Source organism: Etheostoma cragini, chromosome 2 (assembly GCF_013103735.1).
Source record: "Etheostoma cragini isolate CJK2018 chromosome 2, CSU_Ecrag_1.0, whole genome shotgun sequence".
Lineage (NCBI taxonomy): Eukaryota > Metazoa > Chordata > Actinopteri > Perciformes > Percidae > Etheostoma > Etheostoma cragini.
The window spans coordinates 10,543,379-10,555,206 of NC_048408.1; the positions used below are offsets into that span (position 1 = coordinate 10,543,379).

Sequence of the window (11,828 nt, forward strand, 5' to 3'; positions counted from 1 at the left end):
GTTGTTAATGCTTTACCTTATACCAGAAGGAGAGCAACAAAGGAGGCCACGGCCTATTCAAAGGCCACAGTGCAACCCCTCTTGCATGCCAAGCATTCCAATGTGTTGTGTAAAGGTTGAGCCAGCAAAGAGCCTTGAGAGGGCCTTTCTCATGAGAGCCACCCTAAACACACACAGACAAAGCCAGACCAGCTCTGTCTGATGTACCCTGACGTCCACCGGTTTGGGTGCTTTTCTGTGTGGTTCTGTGGTGAGAAAGTGTGACTAAAATGCCAGGATTAGCCAAGTCTCTTACACCTGTCATGTCCTCTCAAATGATCATGATTTAAATCTCTTGCTAAATTCATTTCAGACTTACTGTATAAGATCCACTTTTATTTACTATGTTAATTCACCATGCAAAAAGTTGTCCGGTTTGCAGTGTCACATCACATCAAGTTTTGTGTATAGTCCACAATAACTCTAAAGTTCTAGCTCAAAATGTGGCAGATTTCTTTTTACCAGAACTCTCTTGCTTAGTTTTTCTTTTCAGTAACGAGCCCTAAAGAAAACCATGTGCCAGGTCACAGAGTAATTACAGGTGGAACCCAGGAGTGTCTGAAATGCTGCCAGATGTCAATGCTCCATCACCTGTAAATAGAGCCCTTCCCATGATCCTTCATTGTGTCCTGTGTTTCAATGATCTAATGCTGACGTATTGTGATGTCAAGGGTGACAAAGATATATAAAACCTAATGGCATTTTCCTTACTGGTATGAACTGGATATCTATACCTGGAAAAAAATGTGTTATGGCATTCCCTAAAGCCAATTTAACCAATTCTTAAAGTTTAATTTAAACTGCACACAGGTACCACTGTTTATAAATGGCAGCTGGTCAGTTTGATGTTGAAATATGTTTTAGTTTGTTGTCTTGCAGCACAGGTGCACTGTTTACTGTTTACTCTTCTGTGTTGCCCAAAATGAATCAAACAAAAAGCTTCTGGTGTATATCCTAAATGGCTAACAAGATCAATATGTTTAGTACATTCACCTCTGCTAAATGTTTTAATTTTTAACTAAAGCTGCCATCTTGAGCTTGTGATTTTTACAAGCTGTACAACACTGGGCATGGGCAATCAGTCATTACCTGACATACTGAAGTCACGTAACATTTGCTATTTGATGCAGAGCGTAAAAATATAGAGAGAATAGCCTTGGGCTGGGTGCATGGATGGATTGATGGGTGCTGTGTTTTTCTTTCTGCAACAAGTGGGGGGTGTCCACCTTTTTGCAAAATGACAAGTGTGTACCCCACCCGGTCTCTGTTTGCTACCTCTTCTGTTATGCATATGCCCCCGGTACCCTGCTCGCGTAGGATGCGCTGCGCACAGTGTTGAATGTTGGACTGCACCATTCCTGCTGTCTCCGCCGGGGAGGCTGTAATCCGATCCTGTTTGGAGGAGCCGTCGTGCAGCCTGTGAGGAGGGAGAGAGCACTGCTTTGCTGCTCTGACGCTCTCCCCTCCACTCCTCCCCTTTCTGCCGAGTGTCACCCTCTTTCTCCCTCATCTGTTCACTCCCTGCTCGGTGAGGCTGGTCGGCGGCGCACACGCCTCCGGGATCATCACATCGCATTGTTCACCCCACCGACCGAGCCCCATTTAAGTCGGCGTGACGCGACAGAGCTTTTTCTCTCTTATTTTTTTTTCTTCTTCTAATGCCTATACCGGGGAAATCTACCACATGCACGCCACTCCGGTGACTTGCCCGAGCATGTTCGCATCAGAGACGGCGTCGGATTTACCTGAGAGTGCGTTGCCCTCACACTGTCAGAGCGATCTCCCCACCACGCACTCCGATTTGGACTTCACCGATTGTCACTGAAGAGGAAAAAGGAAAACACCGGATTACAAGGATGGGGTTCTACGGCACTTTAAAGATGATTTTCTACAAAGTGAGTAGTCTTGTATGGTTGTATTAACCGCCCATGTCACCTCCTACACATCCCCGTCCCTCGTTATTTAGGGTTTGACTCGCTTTGTCGCCCTCATTACCTTTGACGCGCCTCTCGCGGTAGATGGTGCGGCCACTGCGGAGGATGAACAGCAGTGTAGCAGACCCCCAGAGACGCCGCTTTAATTGGGCCTATATAGTATGTCAGCGCTGCTTTAATGGTACAATATTGCGACGCGATTGGCATCCTTTCCTTTATAGTAACTTTAGCAGAGTAAATAAACGCCACTTCACCAATTCAGGGCTTATTGTTGTATTTGTGAAGTGGTTACTACTGTGGCACTCGTATGACCATTCAAATCAGCAATGCTCGATGAAAATATGTTTTGTATTTCCGCGTTATACACTATTTCCTGTTTCTGGCTGGCATAAAGATCCCATTTTGCATCAGCTTTGGCTCGATGCTCCCTGCACTGTTTATCAACTGTGGTCATCCCCTCAACATAACCTAGCTGATGATTTAGTTATAGCATATATAATACATAGCTAATATTACATCCATCTCTAAAACATGCAGACTTCCACTTTTGCAAATAACTATCAGTTCCAGGAACAAAAATAGTCCGTTCCACCCTGCTATCCTCCCAGGTTTGCAGGGCTATTATGATTCTACATTATGCAGCAGTGGTTATCTTGCAGTGACCAAAGTGACGGCTTGAGATGCATGCATGTGATCAGTCTGCTGTTGCCTGTTGGAGCAGCCTATTCCCTGACATTGTGCACACGCCTCAGGCTCCAACCACAGATAATGGGTCACTGTGTCAGACTGCGTGAGGTAGAGAATATCCTCAAGGATGTTGGGTGTATTGTGCTGGATGGCAGCCATGAAATGATGCTCATTTAGTTGGAAATGGGGGAACACAAACAAGAATATGAAAGGGAATCCATTACGCAGTGTGTGTGTGTTTGTGTATATAAAGTAAACCGTTTTATTAATCACTTATCATTGAAAATCTTTTGCAGTGGGGGGATTTTTCTATGTAGCTGTGTGCACTTTGTCTATGAGGTGGTGACGCTTGCACTCAATTAATCATAATAATTAAGTGAAAATGTAATTCTGAATCAATGGGCAATAGTTTATTTAATTAAAGCATGACCCATTTGTATTCTCATCCATTTTGTGGGTGTCCTCATCTTGAAATATCAGGATTTTGAAGTCAGCCCTTAGAGATTGAATATTTTTATGCCGCACTTTGATGGTACAGAAAGACGCTGAAACACCAAGACGGACTTATTTTGGAAGACATTCAAACCCATTTTCCCCATTTGATAGACCAATCCTACAAATTGCCGGTTCTTTCCAATATGGCCAGTTCTTGAATGCCTTGCTGCATCTCAAATGATGTTAATTGACATGATGAAGCTGTTTTCATGGCTGCTTGAAAAGATATTTGTAAAAATGAGAAAAGATTTTACAAGTGACTGATGCTACAGGATGTAGTCTGCGTTGAAATGAATCAACACATTATGTTGGAGTGATTGCTGTCTTTAAAACATCATTAACTCTCTGTGGATCCATCTGTCGTGCTTTTGGCCAGATAGGGAAGGAGAAGCCAAGAGGAAGGAGGGGAGGACTGATTAGTGGTGATTTACAAACGCTGCGTGCTCTGGTTACCTTTTTCCCAGGCTGAAACACAAGAAGAGGCTCGTTACACGCTGCTTTTACACGCCCGCATTTAGTTTGAGGTTTTCTTGTGCATGCGTGCGCACGTGCACACACAGACACACACACACACACACACACACACACACACACACACACACACACACACACACACACACACACACACACTTACTTAAAGGCAGCCAGTACCCCCTCTTTTCTCTCTCCCACTCTGAAACACACACACCAACACACACACACCCAAATTCATGCATACCCACACCCGGGCTCTCCTTGGCTACTGAACTGCCATTGCAGTGAGATCACCGCTTGAAGAACAAGGCAGTCGGGTTTAAGACCTGGACCTTAACAAGCAGGAGTATCTTGTAAACCCCCCCTTTATATTCTTTAGCAATCAAAAGGCTGTTATTTTTACTATATTTTAGAAAGATATTTTAAATGTGGAAAAGTGAAACAGAAAAAGACTTGCAACCTTTTGAATTGTTTTTGACTGCATTTGCTTTGTTTTGCCACATAGATTACATTTCCCAGTGCCTTTGATATTTCCGTAACTAATTACTAATGATTTGAACAGCTCTTCTATTGAATCCCTCCTGCAGCTTTACACAGGAGCTGACTTGTGAGGAAAAGATCACAAATCTTTGGTCAGATCATAGTGTAATGTCCAGGGGACACCTAACCTGCAGTACAAGTTGGTTTTCTGGTCATGTACTCATGCCTCTCTAAACTCAGGCTTTGGTTGTTGTGTCAGTTGTCTTGGTGCATTGATTCATTCTGTACTCCACATTAAATACTGAGGTAGCCTGCATTGATACAAAATGCATGGGTGCAGTTGCAGATAGTCATCATTTAGCATTTCTGAATTGTTTCTCTTGGTCATTGTTTTTTTTATGTATTTGCTTGCTGGTCTCAACACTCAAACTGTGCCACTCAGACTGAAAACACGAAGAGGACAAACACACACTTGCCAAATTATAGTGATAAACAAAAAACACACTTCTTGAGAGACATGTAATCATGCCACTGTAAAGCCAGACAGTATGAAGTCAAATGTCCAGTGGTGTTTTCTTGTGTAAGATCCAATGCTACAATAACATTCCAAAAATACATTTAAAAAAACAAGTTTATCTTCAAGGTGGTTTCTGCTTTCTAAAAGTCATTATCAGTTTCTACAGTTGGAGGTTAGATTGAAGTTCTGCAACAGCAACACATTGTGGCTGAACAGGCTGGAACCGTAGACAAACCATTCCTAAAGGGAAGTACAAAAAAATTCTTACCAGACAAAAACCATGAAGGAATCATTGTGCACTATGATGTTGGTACTGCTGGTGGGTCATATATCGCTGATTTTTAAGTAAAGTCTGGAGCGAGAATTGAGAGAAAAAGTCTTTTCATAAACAGAAGGACAATAATCAGATCTTGCTAAGTTTTAAACATGAAACGCGTTTAATTAATCAAGAAAAAAGGCCAGACTGTTGCATTGTATATCTTATTTTGGCAAGACACTTAGGTTCAGTTAGCTTGTGAATCATGAGGAACCGGCGATGAGATGGTGATCACTTGCATGTGTAGTGAGAGGCCTTGCCAGAGAGTGTAGCAGGCATAGGATGAAGAAAGTTGGCTTGCAAGGGCTCACACAGGCTTCTTTGTTTGTGCAGTTGGGTAGGTGGTAACAGGGACTCAGGGGTGTGTCCACAAGCAGGTGATAGAAAGGAATAAAGAACTGACATGCACTGTTTTTGTTTCTCGAGTATCAGTATGGAAACGTCACTGCCAAAGAATGCACCCTGTCTCCTCCCTTTGTGGTTATGTTGTGTGCATGAACATGGTGTACACTTGGAGTTTTGGTTGTGAATGTACCAGTTCCTCTGGATATTGTGGGGTGTCTGGTTGATCAAGGATTTTCTAAATGGAATATTATCAAAATAAAGTACAGCATTGTTAAACAAGGACCTGCTTTCAATCTTGCTATCTCATAATGCTGAGCTGCCTCAACCACAGATAGGTGGAATCTTGAGCCTATGCATTAAAGTTTAATTTCCTATTTGCATAAAACTGTTGCAATACTTTGGTGGGTGTCTGTATTTTAATATGCTGGATTTCAGACATAATGTTAACAAAGTCTGACTTGCAAAAGCAATTTTCAGCCATTTATATAAATGTCTGTTTCCTTTTTTTTTAAATTTGCTTTTCAAGAACTGGCTTCTCAATCAAAAATCAAAGTGACTTAGATTCTGTTTTTGAAATAAAGTTATGAGAAAGGAAGGAAACAATGAATTATACAACACCAGATTCTGTATGGTGTACATTTGTATTTTCTTCTCAGAAGAATGCAATGCAATGTAATCATTAAGTTTGGTTTTATAATTCAGTGTCCGCCAGTGTTATGCTCTATTGGTTTCTCATGTTTTTCTTCTTTCTTTTTCAGATGAAAAGAAAGTTGGACCATGGCCCCGAGGTCCGATCTTTCCCTTCAGGAAAAAAGCCCTGTAAAGGCCCTGAGTATCCAAGGTAAAGAAACCTAGATTTCACAGAGACACACCTTCTCCCATGTTTCCTTGCACTGTGTTGCATTTGTTTCCTACCTTCCTAGCCATATCTCCTTATTTTATTGCTGTACACACTGATTGATGCCACCTTGAAAATAACTAATAAGAGGGATGAACAAAGAAGCTGTGTGTCTTAAAACAGAATAATGCTTCACATCATATTGTATATCCAGCATTCAACCAGAAGCCCCAGATGTTTCTCTAGCCCTCAATATTTAATGCACGTGTTCACATGTAGCCACATTAAAATTCAGACTGAACACAGCCAATTGACTGTAAATGTTGCCATGTAGCTTGCTGCGTCTCAGCTTCCCTTCCCATTAAAAATGAATCAGTAATGAAATGGACCCCCAGCTTTTCATTTCGCTGTCAGCAAGCAAAATCTGGGGTATTGAGGGTGCCCGCTGGATGGTTCCTCCCGCTGCCCTTACATTACAAGGGCACATGGGTGCCCTTTGAAGTCCTGTGCTGCTTTTCACTTACAGGTTATTACAACAGGAGAGTCTGGTCTCGGACAGAAATATGTAGGATTGTGCATACTTTGAAGTCTCTAAAGGAAAAATATATATCAAGAAAAAAAAAAAATCTTGCACTGTCCCTGTCAAATAAAAAAATAACTAAATTCAATTCAAAAAAATTACTTAAGTTTTTGGGGATTTCGCCATAGTGCACGTCAGTTTTGCTTCTCCGTCTGTGACCAACAGGATAACATTCAGTTTGAAACTACTAAAACAGTTTTTAAATTTGCACAGTTAAGAAGTAATTTATATTCCTCAGTTCCCACAGGAGTTCCATTACTGTTACATAATCTCATAATAAACCAGACTTAACCTTTAGCATAATGTAAAAATGAATCACTTTTTTTAATTTGCCTAGCAGAATGCACTTCCTTTTAACCTTTCTTAAACTCATCAGATCTCACTAAGCTTTAATAATTTTTTTTTGTATACCTCTAATTGCTAAATCAAATCAATAATGGGCAAAAATGCTTTTAGTGCAGCTTTAGATATTTAACTTAGCAGTATGGGACCCATCAGCCATCTTTCATGTTTTTTGTCCACTACAAAATAATTTGCGGTTGACAAATCTACGAAGGTTGCAGCTAAATTAATCCGTGAACAACAAAAAATGCCCTGAAATCGAGTTTGTTGTTCTAATAAAAAGTGTATACTTTAAATGTCTGTAATGTTTTCCTAATGCTTCTATTTGTTTTGTAAAACTTCTTGTGAAAAGCAGTGCTTTTATGGCCTCTCTTTAATGTCTGTTTGTCATTTGCCTGTGAAGATGTCATATTGTTATTATTATTATTATTATTATTATTATTATTATTATTATTGTTAGCTTCTAAAGGTTTCTTTTTCCTTGTAAATTGCAGCCCGACAGGAATTGTCCCATGTCCAGCCACACCCACCACATTTGGCCACATCAGAACAGCCAATGGTCAGGGGCAGCAGAGACGGCGTATCACCTCAATCCAGCCACCCACGGGTCTCCAAGAATGGCTCCGAACATTTCAGGTGAGTACATCGGAGTTTTCTTCTTCGTCCCTTTTTCTTTTCCCCCCCATGGGCCCCTCCAGCAAAAGCTCATCAAAAAGCAGATGTTGTGCCCAATCATTGTTCACTTAGTCTAAGAGATAATTGCTGCCTTGTTGTTCTGGCCCACCACATTACCATAGCCACTGTAGCGTAGAATTGGAATTAGCTGTACCTGTTCAGACTTTAAAGCAGAGTTACGTTTCTACTGTAGACTTATAGTCTGTACTAAAAGTTGAACACATGTCTTCTATGGTCCTCTGATATTAAGACGTGAAAGTCACTGCGGTATGATCTAAGCCTATTGTTAACTTGTTGTGTATCTTTACTGCATTATCCAGGGACAATAATGCAGGTTTTGGATCTCTTACAAGGTCATTTTGTGTCCGTGATTAACAAGAATAGACAACGTTCTACGTGATAATTGTATCTTGTTTCAACAACTTCAGTGAATACTCCGTCTATAGAGAACATAAACAGACCTAAATAAAGACCAAAATCTAATACTTTATTATACCCTATTTCTATATTCATTTTTCTATATTATCATTGTCGGTACAGATGCAACATAATAGAGCTATATCTTTCATCTTAGACTTAAGCTCTAATGATTCCAGACTTCATGAAAAATAGGATGTCGTTTAAACGTATTAGCCTTGATGGGGTCTCTATGATTTCCTATATAATTGGTTGCCATGGACTTCATTACCTTAGAGAGCTTAAGCTCATTATGTTTGAATAGCTGGGCAAACCTGTGACACCTCAGTGTTTATTTTACGTATATTAGTCTTCAAGCCTGACCTGCTGCAGTCTAATGTCTTTCATTTGACAGTTCAGACAGCCAAACCTCAAACTTACATTCTGTACATTCCCCAGTCCAGTCCTAGCCTGTTGCTACTATTAGGGAGTGAGGAGTGGTCATGGCAAGGTCAGGTCTTACATTAAAGGTTTAGATACAGTTTTGGAGAATACGCTTATTTGCACTTTTCGTGGAAGTTAGATGAGCCGATTGATGCCACTCATGTCTCAGGAGGTCTCTGAACCCCCTGATTATCTCTAGAACCAGCACCTCTGGCTAAAGCTTTTAGCTGCCAAATTACAGGTGGTTTGCGTGTGCCAGATTTTCCATCCTGCCTTGTAGCCTGTAATCATTGTTAGACTTCATCACTCCATAGAGAAAAACAGCTACAGCTGTTGGGTCCAACATACGGTGCAGTGCTAGTCATCAGCCAGCTTTAAACAACTGAATGTTCAAGCAGAAGAAATAACCCTACAGAGTTCTAATAATGTTGTTGATAGAGCGTGGTTCCTGATGTTCACATTTTCCTCTGTTGGCTGCTAGAAATAGGCAGGTGCCTCGAGCAAGTTTGTGCTGCTGTAAAAGGCACGTAGGGAACATTAACTTGTTCCAGACACACTGCACAAGGCAACACGTTTCCAAGGCGCTCCAATCAACGTAAAATAAGAGCCTACGCAAGCACAATTAGGCGGCTAGTTTGACCACAATAAATTGGCACAATCAGCCCATAATGCCCCGCTGCTATGTTTTTCAGTTAACATTTACAGCTGTGCTGGGTGTGGCAATCCAAATGCTGAGGTTTAAATGAATATTCTACTAACAGTATATCACCACCTGTGATAGCCAAACATATTTTTCCCTTTTCATTTTGAGAACCTCTAGAGAGGACAGTACAGAGAGAACACAGACGGTAAAGACTGCAGTGAAATAAAAAGCAATAAAAGCCAATACGATACACCGCTGTACAAGTCAGTCCCTATAATGTTGTACTGCAGAAAGTGTAATGGTACATGATTAAGGACATAAAAAAGAAATTGCAGAGTCAGTAAACACAACTTGATACAAGAGGAAATAGAGGAATGTTATGCTGCGTTTGAAATTGTAAAGTAGGTGAACATGGTGCTCCTGAAAAGCAAGCGGTGCAAAATCTCATGGATGTCAACTGGAAACTTTATCGTTTTGAAAAATAACATTATGAATGTTGATAAAGTGTCAGACAAATCTTGACATGGCTGACGACCCGTGCAGCTCAGTATTTTTTTTTTTAATGGCTACACCTTCTCCCCTTTGAAACGGCCTTTGGTTGTGATGCTCATAATGTTTAGCCTTGTGTTGACTCCACAGATTCTCTTTTCAATTGTTTTTTCATTAGCAGAGTTAAGATTTCTGTGCTTTCATTTGTTTTTAAGAATATGTAGTGTAGCTTTACTTCCAATCTGTATTTAGTCATATTAGACAGAAGCGGCTGTTAAATGAATGTAATGTAGAGGATGCCATATTTGTTAAACCAGTTCCTCTGTGTTCCAGAGCTGGACTGGCCCAGAGAAGCTGCTGGCGCTGGATGAGTTGATAGACAGCTGTGAGCCCACACAAGTCAAGCATATGATGCAGGTGATCGAGCCGCAGTTTCAGCGAGACTTTATCTCCCTGCTGCCCAAAGAGGTGAGTTCCTGAATACCCTTTATCTTAAGTCCTTGTCCTCCTGTTCCTCTTCCGTCTGAGCTGTTTGAACTCCCCCCCAAATCCCTTGTAATAGACATTGTTTTGTGAATGTGCAAAACGTGACCGAGACGAGGCTTCCTCTACAGCTGTAATCCTGTCGCCGTCTTCCTTCAGATCATCTAACAACATCCGTAGTGGGGTGTCTTGTTCCTGCTCTGCATCATAACTGACAATACAAACAATCTAAAGTGCCACGGTGACGATAAGATCACATAAGGGATTCTTACAAAACAACCTCAATCCACCGTATCTGTTGTAGTTGATCAAATACTCAACGCCTTGTCTCTCTCTGGCAGGTGTTGGGATGAAAGGAGGGGCTTGGTGGCGTAGGATGCAAGGTTTAAAGGTGTCAGCACCACTTGCTCTAAAGCCAGATACAGAACAGCATCATGCGTGTTCTCGCCAGGACATCAGCCCGGTCTTTTCATTCTTTTTCTTTTTCTCTTTTTTTTATACCCTGTTCCTTCTTTTGATAATCCTGTCTGCCCTCTCTGCCAGAGCTGCTGGAAATATATTGAAGGGCTGTCAAGAAATTTTAACAGGACAATCCCTGTGGCCGCACTATAGATACAGTTGAAATTGAAACCACCTAGAGAATCTGCAGAAGGTGGTGTGTTGGGCTTAAAAAAGCAATCGCTCGAGGTCCATTCATAAAACTTCTGAAATATCCTGTAGCCCGATAATGACTACAGGCTTAGACAGGCTTTAAAGGTGATTTAGGTATGTCAAGGTTTGTGGATTTTGTCTGGGACAAGTGATTTGAAATATCCCTAAAACTAAACTTTGATACCGGAATACCTTCAGCAGGTAGACATAACAACATAAAAGCCTTATGTCCTTCATGGTGACCCTCAGTCCTCTTTGAAATGTTGTCAAAGAAGTTTTGAACTGTGTGAAGTCGGATATTTTACAACAAACCCCCTCCGTATTTTCCACAAAGGTACAGTGAGATTCAGATCAGGGGCCCAATTTGACTAAGATAGACTTTGACTATGGCCTAAATCTAACAAATAGTCTGATTTCATATGGACATACCTAGTAGCTCTTGACAATCTTAACTGGACTAAATTGCAAGGAATTCTGGGTAAAAAAAATGGCAGTGTCAAGCCTCTCAGCTCTGTTTGCTCCAGAAGATTAACGACCTTCAACAGTTACAGGGGTGATTCACTGAGAATATGCAGCAAAGAGTATAATTATACAAAAATATGTATTTGGTAAAAATAGTACTGATTTATGTAATTCATTAATCGTTTGGCAAAAAAATTGACAAACTAATTATCTGGTTCCAGCTTCTCAAATGTGAGGATTTATTGATGACAGGATCCTTTATCCTAAATGATAGTAAATTCAATATCTTTGGGTTTCAGACATTAGGCCAAACAAAACAAGCAATGAATACATCACATTAGGCTGAGAAATTTAAAACAACTAATCAAGAAAATAATGGGGTGGGTTAATTGTAGATGAAAATTATGCCAAAATTGGGACGGGCCTAACTTTACAATGAAGTCTAAAATGTCTTTGTGACACAAGCCCCCGGTATTCCTGATGTTCATGACGCCTCTTCTGAATTTTGTCACACAGTGTGCCGTGGGTCATTATCATC

At 40.8% G+C, this 11,828-nt stretch overlaps 1 protein-coding gene across 8 annotated transcripts in view; it reads left to right on the top strand.

Moving 5' to 3' along the window:
* fbxw7 (F-box and WD repeat domain containing 7) overlaps positions 1 to 11,828 on the top strand; it is a 106,596-nt gene that overhangs the window by 79,929 nt on the left and 14,839 nt on the right. For 7 of the 8 annotated variants that reach the window (XM_034885318.1, XM_034885301.1, XM_034885309.1 and 4 more), the window contains 3 exons: positions 6,046 to 6,128; positions 7,542 to 7,683; positions 10,028 to 10,162. In XM_034885318.1, the coding sequence (XP_034741209.1) occupies positions 6,046 to 6,128; positions 7,542 to 7,683; positions 10,028 to 10,162 (360 nt within the window). Of the gene's footprint in view, positions 1 to 1,542; positions 1,935 to 6,045; positions 6,129 to 7,541; positions 7,684 to 10,027; positions 10,163 to 11,828 lie in introns of those variants that run through there. The other variant, XM_034885359.1, reaches the window with a different exon arrangement.